General features: G+C 33.6%; 2 protein-coding genes across 2 annotated transcripts; both read right to left on the reverse strand.

The window, feature by feature from the left end:
- Positions 1 to 4833: 4833 nt before the first annotated feature.
- On the reverse strand, positions 4834 to 5892 carry LOC114386542 (SKP1-like protein 14). The gene has a single exon (XM_028346556.1). It carries the CDS (start codon positions 5626 to 5628, stop codon positions 5077 to 5079), a length of 552 nt encoding a protein of 183 aa, XP_028202357.1. The 5' UTR covers positions 5629 to 5892; the 3' UTR covers positions 4834 to 5076.
- Positions 5893 to 7344: 1452 nt separating this feature from the next.
- Positions 7345 to 13320, reverse strand: LOC114388711 (DEAD-box ATP-dependent RNA helicase 36-like). Its single transcript, XM_028349355.1, has 7 exons — positions 12642 to 13320; positions 10753 to 11075; positions 9812 to 10015; positions 9644 to 9725; positions 8636 to 8734; positions 8323 to 8505; positions 7345 to 8144 (listed from the first exon to the last, which is right to left on the reverse strand). The coding sequence occupies exons 1-7, from the start codon at positions 13275 to 13277 to the stop codon at positions 7908 to 7910; spliced, it is 1764 nt and encodes a 587-aa protein (XP_028205156.1). The 5' UTR covers positions 13278 to 13320; the 3' UTR covers positions 7345 to 7907.
- Positions 13321 to 15144: the final 1824 nt, after the last annotated feature.

Consider the following 15144-nt stretch of genomic DNA (forward strand, 5'->3'; position numbering starts at 1 on the left):
AGGATTGACTGGGTACTACAGGAAATTTGTAAAGAATTACAGTAAAATAGCGTGGCCACTCACCCAGTTACTGAAGAAGGATAGTTTCTTGTGGAATGATGAAGCTCAACAAGCATTTGACCAATTGAAACAAGCAATGACTACTGTTCCTGTGCTAGCTATGCCAGATTTTGACAAGGAGTTTGTGATAGAAACTGATGCTTCAGGGAAGGGTATAGGTGCAGTACTTATGCAAGAAGGAAGACCAGTGGCATACATGAGCCAAACCTTATCTGATAGGGCTCAAGGTAAATCTGTTTATGAGAGAGAATTAATGGCAATTGTCATAGCCATTCAGAAATGGAGGCCATATTTGTTAGGGAGACATTTTCAAGTGCATACAGACCAGAAAAGCTTGAAATTTCTCACTGAGCAAAGAGTCATGGGGGAAGATCAACAAAAGTGGATTGCTAAATTAATAGGGTATGATTTTGAAGTTAAGTACAAACCCGGAAAGGAGAACAATGCAGCTGATGCATTGTCAAGACAAATGACTTATGCCACTATCACCACTGTGCAATGTGAAGTATGGGAGGGTCTGGAAGATGAAGTGCAGAATGATGAGAAGCTGAAGGTTCTGGTGCAAGCCTTAGTTGGTGATCCTCTCAGTCACCCAGGGTACCAGTTGAAGGGAGGGAGGTTGTATCATGAAGGAAGAGTAGTGATTCCCAAGAATTCACCCAGAATTGCTTGGTTGTTACATGAATTCCATGCTACTGCTGTGGGAGGTCATTCTGGGTACCTCAGAACTTATAAAAAAATTTCTGGATTAGTCTATTGGGAAGGCATGAGAAAGCAGATCAAGGAGTATGTACAGGCCTGTGAGGTGTGTCAGCAGAATAAGTACCAGACATTGAAACCTGGAGGGTTACTCCAACCCCTGCCAATCCCTAAACAAATATGGGCTGACATCTCAATGGATTTCATAGGTGGGCTACCTAAGGTGCAAGGTACTGATACCATTATGGTGGTGGTGGACAGGTTAACTAAATATGCTCATTTTTTACCTGCTAGTCACCCTTACACAGCTAAGGATATAGCTAGATTATTCATTAAAGAAATAGTCAGATTACATGGATTTCCTACTTCCATAGTTTCTGACAGGGACAAGGTCTTTCTTAGTAATTTCTGGTCAGAATTGTTTAAGTAGGCAGGCACTAAATTGAAGTATAGTAGTGCATATCACCCTCAGTCTGATGGACAAACGGAGGTGGTGAATAGGTGCGTGGAAACTTACTTGAGGTGTTTAACTGGAAGGCAACCAAAGCAGTGGCCTAAGTGGTTAGCCTGGACAGAATATTGGTACAATACCAACTACCATGCTTCACTCAAAACTACTCCATTTGAGGCACTATACGGGAGACAGCCACCTATGCTAGTCAAGGGTGATGTCAGTCTATCTGCAGTGGAAGAGGTTAACAAACTCACAGCTGAGAGGAATGCGATGTTAAAGGAAATGCAGGAACAACTATTGAGGGCACAAGATGTTATGAGAACTCAAGCTAATAAGCACAGAAGGGAGGTTGTTTATCAGATTGGTGACATGGTATATCTGAAAATTCAACCTTACAAGTTGAAGAAACTAGCAAACAGGTTCAATCAAAAATTGAGCCCAAGATACTATGGCCCTTATGAAGTAGAGCAAAAGATAGGTGAAGTAGCATATAAATTGAAGTTGCTAGCTGACAGCAGAGTCCATCCAGTGTTTCATGCTTCATTGTTGAAGAAAGCTCTAGCACCTAATGTTGAGCCTCAGCCCTTACCATCTTGCATGAATGAAAACTGGCAATTAGAGCCTGAGCCAGAGGAAGCTTTAGACACAAGGAAGAATGAACAGGGAGTAGTGGAAGTCTTGGTGAAATGGAAAGACCTTCCAGACTTTGAAAATTCCTGGGAGCCAGTGGAAAAGCTCAGATCAGAATTTCCTGGATTTCTTCTTGAGGGCAAGAAGAGTTTTGAAGGCGGGGGAATTGATAAGCAACAGATAGTATACACGAGGAAACATGGTAAGGGAAGTGTAGGGGATCATCCCACTAGAGGAGTAACTAACTTAGTGGGGAATGTGTGATGGGACAGGTGGCAGAGAGAGAAAGGAGGGCTGTAACGTTATATGCTGAGGGAATAATCAGTAGTGGGGCATGTATGGACTCAGTTAGAAACTGCATGGGAGTTTTCTAAGCAGCTCGAAATGCTTAGCCTGTTTTCTGCATTTTTCATTTCCATTGTTCATCCATTGTAACTGCATTTTTCATTTCCATTGTTCATCCATTGTAATTCACAAGTTAGATCCCATTTGAACTCTAACTTGATTTACATCAATAATATCTCCCATTTTCATCTTAAAATTGTTATTTTACTGTTTTATTACTTCTGGATATCAGATTGAGTCCTATCAAAATAATTGAAGAATAAGGAGAAATTTTCATATTATACATATTTATATATGGAATTTAATTAAAATGTACTTAATAGTTTATTATTTTTTATGATAATTTACATATATCAAATATGATTTTTAATTAATTCATAATGTAAATTTGTGAAAGAATATATAAGATAGAAGAAAGGTACGATGGTGATTTAAATGTTTATTTAGTTGTACGAAACTGAATAAAAGACTTGATTTGTAATTAATTAAAAATGTTTATTACATGTAAATTATGAAACGGCTAGAAGAATGTAACTTGGCCGTTACAACAGATGATTATTGAAGGAGAAAAAAAAAGTGTTACCGCTAAGCTATGAAAAGTGGGATAACAAAGGAGATGGTGAAAATTAATGAAAGGAAGATCAAATTAATGATAATTTTAAATAACCTTATCCTTAAAATAATAGTTAAAAAGATAATTATGATTTTGAGGTTATATTTAAGGTTACATTTTATATATATAAAAAAGATAATTATTTTCTCTTTTTGCATTTAATAAATATATAGTTTATGTAAAATAATTTTTTAAGCATTAATATTGATTAAGATCAACCATTATTGTGAAGTATAAGTTTCCATCAATGATTGTAATAATTTCAAGTAATCTTCAGATCAATGACTATTATGAAGTTAAAATCTCGATCCATTAATTCACAAAAGTTCAAACTTCCTTTAATGAATAGATAGTTAGATAGATATAGATAGAGAATATCAATAATGATATTATATATAATTCTAAAATATAACAAATTTGTATATATTACCTAGGGTGTAAAGGTCACGCGAATCCAAATTGACTCAAACTCATCCGAACAGAACCAATCAAAATCGTTTATGTATGGGTTGAATCATGGATTTAAATTTATTGATTCAATCAAAATCAAACTAAACCGATCAATTAAAATTGTTTGGTTTGACTTTAAATACGAGCTCTATCGAACATACAGGGAATTAGAGGTAGCATTCCACCAATGTTCCTTCAGCCCTTTTTCTATGTGTTGGTGTTCTATATGACCAACATAAGACTCGACTTGTTAGATATTACGGAGGGTTAGTGAGCACCATATTGAATCTCTCTACCATTTTCTTCTCTTCCAATTTGGCCAATATGAGTTCACCTGTACTAGCAAATTTATCGGGGAATTTCCCATCTCAGTAGGAGCTTTCCAAAGAAATAGCTTAGTAGCCACATTAGCAGCGCTTGGGATGATTTTAGGCATGACGTATTCCCTTTGGCTATATAATCGTGTGGGGGACCAAGTGTTTGAACTTGTTAAGGTATTAATAATCTTTTTGAATAATATTTTATTTTAATTTGTATTAGTTTATTTTAGAATATTATGTTGATAATATTAAATGAATCAATTTTATTATTTTTAGACCTTTGATAATAGTGTATTAATTGTATTGGATAAATCATGATTTAAGATAATAGTTTTAAGAAAAAAATAAAAAAGATCAAATTTAAATAAAAATGATCAAATTTAAATAGATAACTCATTGGTTAACGAAACCAAACCCATAAATAAATTGGGTTGAATTTTAAAAAAAAAATTGAAAACTAAATCAAACTGATCAAATTTGATTGGGTTGGAAGTTGAATTTGATTAAACGGGTCCGCAAATACCCTAATATTACTTTAGCCGCCTATCATAATCCTTATTTTTTATAATATTTTTTTATCTAACGGAAAAGCCTGTTCTAGTTATATTAGATTTTGAGAATAAAAGTACTATTTTTAAATAAGTACTTTATTTCTTGCAATGCACAAAATAATTTTTTTAATAAATAGTTATATTTAAGTGTATATATTATATTCTAATTTAAATTATTAATAAATATTTTCTACATACAACAAATTATATTTTAGATTTATAATAAACAGTTAATGTTTATTTTAACTATTGATATTTCTTAAAAAATATATATATTAAATTCAATTTAAAAATAAAGATAAAAAATAAACTTAAAGAGATAAACTTAAAAAATCAAATATCAAATATAGAAATAAAGAGGAAAGGAAAGTGATTTGAGATGACAAACAAAAACTACTTTTTTGGCCCGTTACATCAAATTAAATTTAAAATTAAAATTAAGAGGTATATTACCTGTGATGTGCCTTTTGATTAAATTCTTAATATGTTTTCGGCTAATGAAACATTTATAGAGATTAGCAACAAATATTCTTGTTATTCAGATGAATTTTGATAAAAAAAAAAAAAAGAAAGTTTACAGGCTTAATGTCATTTTTTTTTGTTAATTATGTTTCATAACATTGAAAACATAAAAGACCAATATGAAACATTTAAAACTTTATCAAGATAAAATAAGAATGAAACATAATGAATAAATATTGACATTCGGTCTAATTCAACCCGAAAATTATATTTCAAAAAATTTAATTGCAATTTTTTTGTATCATTCAAATGAAAACAACTGAAATCTAATAAAAGTGACGCCTACTGCGTCTGCAAACAAAGCAGAATCGAGGTGTTGAGGACAAGACTCTAAACCACAAAGACTATCACTCGAACTTGATCTGAATTATTGCAATTTAAAATAATAACAAATTATCAAGAAACCAAACCTAAGTGGCTTTGAAATATTCTTCAATCATCGCACTCAAATCCCTCAAAGGCCCAGGCATTTTCTTCACGAATCTTGGCTTCTTCCTCGGGTGTGAAATCGTTGACGATGTTGAAGAACTTCCTAACAAACTCCACGCTCTTATTCTTGATGAAGTCTGCAATGATCTTAGTCAGGATATCCAGGAGGGTTTTCATGTTGAGGTAGTTGGCAGCGAGGATCAGTTCGAAAACCTCGTCCATGCCCAACGTCTTCACGAACTCTTCGTCGAATCCTCGAGCTTTGAACTCGAGGATTCGACGGAGAGTATTACTGGTGACGTTGGGGAGCGGAATGGGGATGGAAGTTTCGTTGTTGTTGTCCTCGATGAAGGTCTGTATCGTCACCATCTCCTTCACGATCGAGGGTTCCACCTCGAAGATGATTTCATCTGAAGTTTTCAGCTTAATGTTTTCTGTTTCTTCTACCATATTGGATTCTTCCCCCTCCACAGTTTTCAATCTTTTTGTATTCAATTCTTCTTCCTCTGCATGCTTCAGCATAGCCGATTTGGATGATTCTCCTTTTTCTCCCATTGTTGTTGTTGAGAGAGAACAAGACGGAATGAGAAAGTAACGAAGGAATCTGAGTTTGGTTTGGGTTAGGGTTAGGGTTCCGGGGGTACTTTTATAGGGAGAGGAATGGGGAGGCAACGGATTTTTTTTTTCTTTTTTTATTATTTGATTTGATATTTGATAAAAGTAACCTTTTTGAGATTTGTTTTTCTGTTTTTGTGATTATCTTTTACCTTCTTACGTGAGATAAAATAGGATTGGATGTATTGGAGGTTATCACTAAAAGATTAATAGAGATGAGTCTCAATCAATAAGAAATTTTTTTCAATATGCTATTTAAAATAATTACTAAAGTAAACAAATTTATTAGATATTATTGCATGATAAAATAATCCATATACAGTTAGATAATAATTAGATAACAATGTAAATATATGTTATATTATTTATTCGTTCATTATTGTTGAATTTTTTTTTAGATAATGTTTTTGTTTGTTACATCATTAACGTTGATTTAATCATGATAAGAATTTTGTTTTGAATCAGGAAAGATGTTTAGTAATTCATAAGAAAAAATATCTTTAAAGATTACTTCAAGATAATTCCTATATTTTCTTCCTTTTTTGTGTAAATATATTTTAAAGAATCTTGGTATTAAATGCTTATGATTACTCAAAAAATTGAGGATTTAATTTATTGGTTAATAAAAAATGTAAGGCGATTTAATATTATTAATTATTAAAGGTATTTAATATTAATATAATATATTATTAAATAACAAATATTCCTTTAGCTAATTTTTTTAAATGATTTTTATTCATAAAAATCAAATAACAGGTATCAATAAATTTAAAACAACTCACACGTCTTATCCAATAAATTAAACTAGACCTAATCAGATTTGATATTTGTTTAAAAGGATTGTTAACATGTGACATAATAAATAATAATTATATATTTTTTATATTCTTATTTTCAATATAATAAACATGTTTTCAAATTTTTTTTATGAATTTTCAATACATAGATTTTTTTTTTAAAGACTTTAGATTTTGTTATCTTCTAAGACTATTTCAAGATTTACTTTAAGTGAGTTTCTTTTTTAAAAAAAATCATTTATCTTTCTTCTCCCACTCATTCTCTCTCCTCTCCGGGTGGCCAGTGCCATCTCTCACGTCCTTCTAACCTAAAAGTTGCAGACTTGCATAGTATGAATTCATCTTCTAACCACCACCAGACTATGTTTACAGAGTACAAATTATTTCTGCATTTTACAAATCCCATATATTTTTCTATCAAGCATTCCCTGTGTGGACAAATGAACATCCAACAACAAAAAGGAATATCACACTTTTGAAGAAATGTTTTTGCTTACAATTACTATCATCAGATTCACTTCAAATTTGATTTCCAGATGAAACAGCTGTAATCAATAGAAAAAACAACAAAATGAAACAAAGTTGGGGGCTTTAACATTATATATATATATATATATATATATAGGGCTTTAACAATAGATATATAAAGTAACTCCCCTTCATAATGACTATCTTTCTTTACCCTACGATACTTCAATTATTTGGTTATATTACTTCACTATTGCCCATGTTTCTATTACCTCATTCTCCCATAGCTTACGAAAACATTTCATGCAATATCTCCTCTATATCTTGGGCTATCTTAGAATTTATTGGTACTGCTAACCGGGAATAATAATACAATAATTCACTTAACAAATATGTCAATTTTTTCAGCTATGTAATTTTCCAATGCTAAATCAGCAGTTTGACTAATTGGCTGCAAATTCAAAGATTCTCTGCCTCTCCAATTTCCAATGGCTAGGAATGAATGTTTTTGCACGGTTCAAATCCAGTTATTTGGTCCAATTTTGGCCTCAAGGTTAAACATTCCCCAATAAAAAAAAGGCCAAAATATATCCAATACAATCAAAATCATATGAAAAAAGACATTATATAAGATTCCAAGGGAAAATAATCCCTTGAATTTCCTGATTCAAAACCCGATCCACTTGTCTCCATTTGACTATCACAACGTATTCAACCTGAGACTTAATGTATTACTCTCACGTCTACTCCGACAATCAAAATCTGCCATCCGTGGAAGACGTGAATACAATAACAAACCATTTACCAAATCGCTACTATGCTTTAGCTTCTATCCATCATCCACTTTAACTTCTCTTTCAGCTTTGATTTTAACCACTTTTTTTGCCCTTCTCTTCAAAAATATCCTTTCTGTACTCGGAAATTATTAAGTACTAATTCCTTAAATATACTAATTTACTGTCTCTTCTTACTCCTTTTCTTTGGAGTTGCTATATCTGCTAATGGTTCTACTTCCTCTTTTCTCTGTTTTTTCCCTTCCTCTGCAGATTCTTGTCTTCTTTCTTTTGACTTTTTTTTCTTTGACAAACCTTTCTCTGTTCGCAATTTTTGTTTTCCCCCCTCTTCTGCTTTCTCCTCAATGCCACCTTCATCCATCATCTTCATTTCTGCCACATTCCTAGCAGTTAAAACCTACACAATCAGCAAACAGGTCAATTGGAGATTTTTAAAGTTTGGAAACTAAAAAGAAGCTTTACATAGCTCATAATTGAAAAAAGCCACAATCATCAGGCATAGTAAAAATAAAAACCATTTATGCAAGTCAATCACTGGACAAAAAAAGAAGCTATATGCAGTGCAGTGCTTCCACCTCTTTCTTTTGTTCTTTCCCTTCCTCTGCAAATTCTTTATTTCGTTTTCTCTTTTTACTTCTTTTAGTTAACAATCCTTTCTCTTCTAGCATTTTCAGCTTCTGTTTTTTCCGCTCTTTAGCTTTCTCCTCAAAGCCATCATCTATCATCTTCATTTCTGCTACATTCTTAGCACTGAAAACCTACAGTACATCACAGTGAATAAGCCAATTGAAAAAAACCACAATTATTTAGACAGAAAAAAGAAAAACAAACTAAATTAAATATGCAATTCAATCTCTAGAACAAGAAGTTGCCCCAACAAAAACATACCTTTTTCATGAGAGAAAGCGCGTCATTTTCTTTGTATTCAATCATTTCAAGTTGCTTCTCAATAAGTGCTTCAATTTCATGAATGAGATCAACATCATTCTGCAAATCCCAAATTTAAATATGCAATTCAATCTCGTTTAATATATGAAACACCATATCACAATTGATATAACCACAGACACTGCCTCTGCAAACAGCAAAACCACATCAATATACATAGACAACTTTATGTTACAACTTTCAACAGAGTTTGTACTTTGTAACACCCAACTGATGCTACATTCCTATTTGCAACCTAGGCTACTAGTACAATATGTGATTCCTACCAATATCTTCATAAAAATATATCAAAACTCCAGGAATTGTAACCTTAAACCGAAACCTGTACAATAAGGAGTCTCAATTGAACTTTACTAATTGTGACATTAGTCCTGATAAGAATCTGTTAGCACGAGAAACAAATATTTTCTGAATATGCTCGAGTGTTAATTCCACCCAATAGAATGCATTTATTTATATTCAGAGTCCATACAAAACTATACCATACACAAAATATAGAGCTATCACACATTAAAAATGGTTATACATGAAGATATCCAAGACACTGCCTTACACACAAGATAAGCAGGAAACTAAATTTTTAGAGTTTGCAACACAACCAAAATGAAATTCAAAATTCCAGATTCACATTCCAGATTGACAAGAGGCGTCAAATTTAGCTGAGATGACACCTTTAATAACTTCTACAGATCCAAAAATTTATTAATTCAACTGATGAATTATATAACTCCATCTATGGTCTCATAGTTGGTCTCAAGCTCGGGAAAAGGAAGAGGGTTGTGTGATTACATGTGCTAATGCTAGGTTGTTTGTTACCCAGAAGCTAGAGTACAGTGTTAAATAAGCTAGAGCCACCACATTGGCACTCAGATGTTGTGCTGAATGAGCAATAGTCCTTACAATTTATCTTAAAAAATTTCTTTCAAGCAAAAATTCTTAGATGCAAACCTGGGTGACAAGGCTCAAAGCCAGTCCCCCTCTACCAGCTCTTGCTGTACGGCCTACACGATGAATATAATCTCGTGGAAACCTGCAGATGAATATTTGCAATTCATTTAATCAAATGCTTCAAAAGTCAATTAGGAAAATACAGAAATTGGCCCAAGAGAAAGTAACCTTGGAACATCATAATTGATAACAAGGTCAACTGTACGAATATCCAAACCACGGCTGGCAACATCAGTTGCAAGAAGTATAGAAACCTTTCCCGATTTAAATTGATGAAGTGCTTCAAGCCTCTGAGCTTGTGATTTGAATGAATATAGAGCTGCTGCTTCTTGATCAAGCACTTCCAGCATTAAACTCAAACGATGACAATCTCTGCAATTTGGGAACTGTTAGGAACATCTACAAAATATTTAGAACAGAATGGCAATAGTAGGGTAGGGTAATTTATGTTATTTTACAGATAATTGTGCTACTTAGCTTTTAGAGATTTTATAACTTTAGGATCCTTGTTCAAAGGGATTTTCTTTTGCTTTTATAGTTAACGAATCGACCCTTTGATTAGGGTTAGAAGTTCAGTGCATAACCTAATTCTAAGCATGAATAGGTGTTAGTGCTTTATCTTTGTTTTATGACACATCAGAATACACCATATAAATTTAATATCCTATTATTCTGTGTCTATATTCTTCATTTTTTCCTCATTTCTTATCTATACCCTATCATTTCAACAGGAACAATAGATGAAAGTAATCAATTGCTGTCAATATTCCCAAACTTGGGATGTCAGAATTCAGAAATAAAATAACCTTTCTAAAGAAAGCAGAATAGCCAACAAAGTCAATGAACACATATTTGTCAACAATGCAATAACTAATAAAGTCAAATTTCACCGTGCCAATATTGGAATGAGAATGGGAAGGGGAAAGTTTATAAAAAAAAGCCTAATCATTTATTGAAGAAAAGTAGTCAAATGTGAAAATTTGATATTAGATATCAATTGTCAAGACAGAAACCAGCTAATGCAAACTATAGTATCAAACAAATGAATAAGAAGGCAGGGTTGTGTAAAATATTAGCTAAAAGTAGCAACAAGTCATCTAGAAAGATACCTGCATGTTGAGATAAATACGATGGCAGACCGAATTCCCATATCTTCCATTTTATCCAAAATATGCATCAAATATACATCCTTCACCTTTTTAGGGATGAATATAGCCTGTTGCTTAAGTGTTTCAACTGTTTTAAAGCCTTCATAAGCCTCATAGACATACATCTTATCTTGGTAACGCCCACGCAACTTTTGCAGATTACTTGTAGTTGTTGCAGAAAAGAACAGGTTTTGTCGATTTTCTGGTAAGCACTGAAAGATAAATCTCAATTCCTCCTGAAAACCAACATCCAGGACTCGATCTGCTTCATCCAAGACAAGGAACTGCAGAAGCATAGATCAAATATTAATTCAAAGAAAGGAATTATGAACACAAAGCAAAAGCAATGATTAAGCATACAGCATGCAATTTTGTATGCAAAAAGATTCTAATCAATGGATAGATTAGTCACATCTTTGAGACATAGTAGCTTGTTTTTATCTTTCTATAAATTTAGTTTGGAGGAGTTCTTATCCAAAGACAATAGTTGGAAAGCTGCTTCACTTTTTGGCCACTTTGGATTGCCAAGCCATTTTCTTTTCAATATTTTATTTAGGAGGATTCTTTGTCCTCACTCCTCTATACCTGCATACAGCGTGAGCATACTTTTTCTGTTTGTCAAGTATTACATGAAAAATGGTTACATTTCCTGTAAAAACCTATGTTAATGTTTATCAGTAAAAGGGGTAAACAATAAGAATAAAAAATTGTATTAAAACAGCAAATTAATTCCTTCCTAATTTGAAAAGGTATTGCAAACCCTTAAATTTAAATACTTCACTTAAACTTGCTAATCACCCTTTCGGCTCAATTTGGAGAGAAAAAGAGGGAAGATAACAGTTTAGAACCTATAGCAGCACTCATTGAGTCATCTTATAGAAACTTCTACCAAAGCTGCATATATCTTTTCAGTCTTAATCATAACAAAGGATATCATAACAATACAACATTTCAGAAGGTTAACAGTAGAGTTTCATGAAATAAAAGATTATAAATAACTTTACCCTAAGAAATAATTTTCCAAATGATCATCTTCAATCTAACATTTGCCAAATTTTCTTCACAGTTCAAACACTTCTAGTATAACTTTCCTTCATTTCATTCAAAAAGTTCTCCGACCAAACCAAAGTGCATGTTTGAAAATGAATTATTTTAAAAAATAACCATTTTCACTTCATAACTCACAAAACTTTTCATTGATAACAATCGCATTTCTTTCCAAAACCTCTGGAAAAAAAAGTAAAGAAAAGCACATTATTTCTTTAAAATAAGCTAATACAAACACATTATAAGTTTATTTCATTTTCACTCTAAAATGAACTAACCGAATTATGCATAAAGCATCAATCAATCAACCTCATCACCCGAATCACCACTTAATTCAACTATAATCCACTACATTCGCGCTTCATAGCAAGAGGAACAGCAATAACAAAAAAATACCGAAAAATAAACTTCATCACGATTATTCAGGATTTAGATGAGATAAAGGGCCAGTTTGTTTTAGGGTTTAAACTTATTTGTTAAAAAAACGCTTATTTTAATAAAATAAGTATTAAAATAAGCAGCTTTCTGGTTTCTTAGAGCATGTATTCTAAGTTGTTGTGAACAAATTCCAAGACCAAATTCGATGGCTCAACACAAACAGAACACAAAAGGAAGGGTGGGATGCTTTTGCAAAGCTCCGTTTGATTCCAACGTCTGTTTGCAACGGTTACCGTAACCCTGCACTTAGTAGGTTTGTCTAAACTGTTTTTGCTTAAAAAAGAATATCGCTTATTTTAATAAGCAAATCCAATTAAACTAATTAATTATTTATCCAAACGCACCCGAATCCAATTATTCATTACCTTGGTTCTGGAGAAAACGGGAGGAATATCAGGGTTATTGCGGAGCAGGGCGTGGATCCTCCCCGGGGTGGCGATGACAAGGTGCGGCCTCGCGGCGAGCTCCTTGGCCTGCCTGAGCATGTCCATGCCCCCGACGACCACCGTGATGCGGAGGTGCACGGCGGAGCCGAGGGCGCGGAACTGCTCGGCGAGCTGGAAGGCGAGCTCGCGCGTGGGGGTCACGACGAGGGCGAAGACGCCGAACGGGTGCTCAGCGAGGCGGTGCAGGATCGGGAGCGCGAAGGCCGCCGTCTTCCCGCTCCCGGTCTCATCGACGCCAAGCACGTGCCGGCCCTCCAGCACGCGCGGGATGCACCGCCGCTGCACGCCCCGCGGCCTCCGCATCCCGAGCTCCCGGCACGTCTTCACCGCCCATTCCGCGAGCCCAAGGTCGCCGAACGTCTCGGCGTCGGCATCGGTGTCGGTGGCGGTTTCGTCGGGGTGGTCTTCGATGCGCTCGCCGTTGGAGGTGGGGTTTGCGGCGGTTGAAGGGGGTTTGTTAGTGGCGGTGGTGGTTACGGCGGGTGAAGAAGGGGTTTTGCGAGGGGTTTTGAAGAGAGGGAAATTTGGGTCATGTAAGAGTTGTGATTGGTCCATTGTGTCCTAATTCTGAAATCACTACGTTTCTCTCTTTTTTCTCTCTCAATAAATACCATTCAATATCGATTTGGAATGTGAGAGAAGCTTTTGTATTTTTTTTTTTTGGGGGGAGGGGTTGGGCTTTATTTCGAGCTGTGCTCGCATTCGGGCTTAAGGGTGTTACTAATGGGTTATTATTATTCACACTACCAAAAATGTTATTATTCCCACTAGCCACCTGGGTGGGTTTTTATGTATTTTCACAATTATCCTTCCCACATAGACATTATTCGGTTATATAAGTCTACAATGAAATCATGCTTTCATGACTTATCTTTTTTCACCCCACATAAGAAAATCACTACAATTATTAAAAGCACTACAAAACTTCTATCAATCAAACTAACATACTAGAGGAAAAGTATACAATTGTAATGATTTAATGATTAGTAGACAGTTATCCTTTGAACCTTTTTTAATAATTGAAGCTCAACTAAACTTTTAGTTACAATTAAGGGATTAATTATATAGTTAAACCCTCTTTTATGCGTCAAAAAAAAATTACAAAGAAATTACTGAAGACTAGCCTTTAGCAAGAGAGTCTTGGGTGCACGAGAGGGGTTATTTTAACCTTTTAAATTTCATAAAAGTTCATAAGAATATTTTACAAAATTTAGTATGTAAATTAATTTTACCTAAAAATATATTCTAGATAAAGAGGCAATATTATAATAGATATTTTTTATAAAAAAAAAAAGCAAAAAAGAAAAACAAGAAGAAGAAGAAGAAGAATATGTCCTTTGAAAGAGGGGAAAAAGATAATGGAAATGGACTAAACTCACTAAAAGAAATTAAATTTACACATTCATAATTGATATCTCACAATTTAACCAATTGACTTAATTAATTATAAAAAATTCACAATTTAGCTATTCAAATAAGGCTAAAATAGAGAATATCAAGAGTTTAATTTGTCAGGTCAATCATGTAAAAAAATAGCTTAATTTATATATAACTTAATTATTTGCCTGTGTTAATAGTTACATGAAATACAAAACTTATTAAACAATTTCATATCATATCATTAAATATAAATGTAAAGTATTTTACATTTTAAATATTAATTAATATTTAATGTGGTTTATATTAAATAAAAAAAATTTACTCAACAAATTGACACATATTATAAATATTCATGAACAATTTTTAAACAAGTTAAAAAAATTGAATACGCATATTTTTCCTAGCAGCCTTAGTATCCAATTTTATTTATTTGTTGTTTCTAACATGTATCCTCCTATAAGACAAACTTGTTTGAAACACGGATAGGCATTAGAAAAAGTATCCCTTGATGTCTTTCAAGAGAAAGGTAAGCCATGTGAGTTCCACTTCATTGTTTGCCATGACCTTATATTCAACTTCAGTGTTGGAGCGAGAAATTGTTGATTGTTTCTTTGCACACCATGAGATAAGATTTCTGCCAACATAGATACAATAACCAGTGGTAGAGCATCAAGTGGTAGGACAACCTGCCTAATCTGCATCAAAGAAGGTAAAAAGATCAAGTGTGATGTTTGAAGTAAAGTGGAGACCTTAATCAATAGTTTATTTGACATATAGTAAGATACAATGAGCCATTTGTAAATGCATAATAGTAAGAGAATGCATAAATTGAGACACATAATTAATACTGTATGAAAGATCAGGAAGAGTAAGGATGAGGTATTGTAAAGCTCCAACAAGCCCATGAAAGTAACTTGGATCATCAAGGGGAGTGCTATTGGACGTCATCTTAGTCTTAGCTTCAAGTGGTGTGCTCATTGGCTTACAATCAACCATGTTAGCTCATTCAAGGATGGTAAGCACATAGTGTAACTAGGATGAA

This window comes from Glycine soja, chromosome 15 (genome assembly GCF_004193775.1).
Source record: "Glycine soja cultivar W05 chromosome 15, ASM419377v2, whole genome shotgun sequence".
In the NCBI taxonomy this organism is placed as follows: domain Eukaryota; kingdom Viridiplantae; phylum Streptophyta; class Magnoliopsida; order Fabales; family Fabaceae; genus Glycine; species Glycine soja.

Coding starts and splice junctions, on each gene's coding strand:
- LOC114386542 (XM_028346556.1), bottom strand. CDS start 5,628: ATGGGAGAAAAAGGAGAATCATCCAAATCGGCTATGCTGAAGCATGCA.
- LOC114388711 (XM_028349355.1), bottom strand. CDS start 13,277: ATGGACCAATCACAACTCTTACATGACCCAAATTTCCCTCTCTTCAAA. Junction 10,016..10,752: donor GTATTTATCTCAACATGCAG/GTATCTTTCTAG, acceptor CCCAAATTGCAG/AGATTGTCATCGTTTGAGTT. Junction 8,735..9,643: donor CTTTGAGCCTTGTCACCCAG/GTTTGCATCTAA, acceptor TGGGATTTGCAG/AATGATGTTGATCTCATTCA.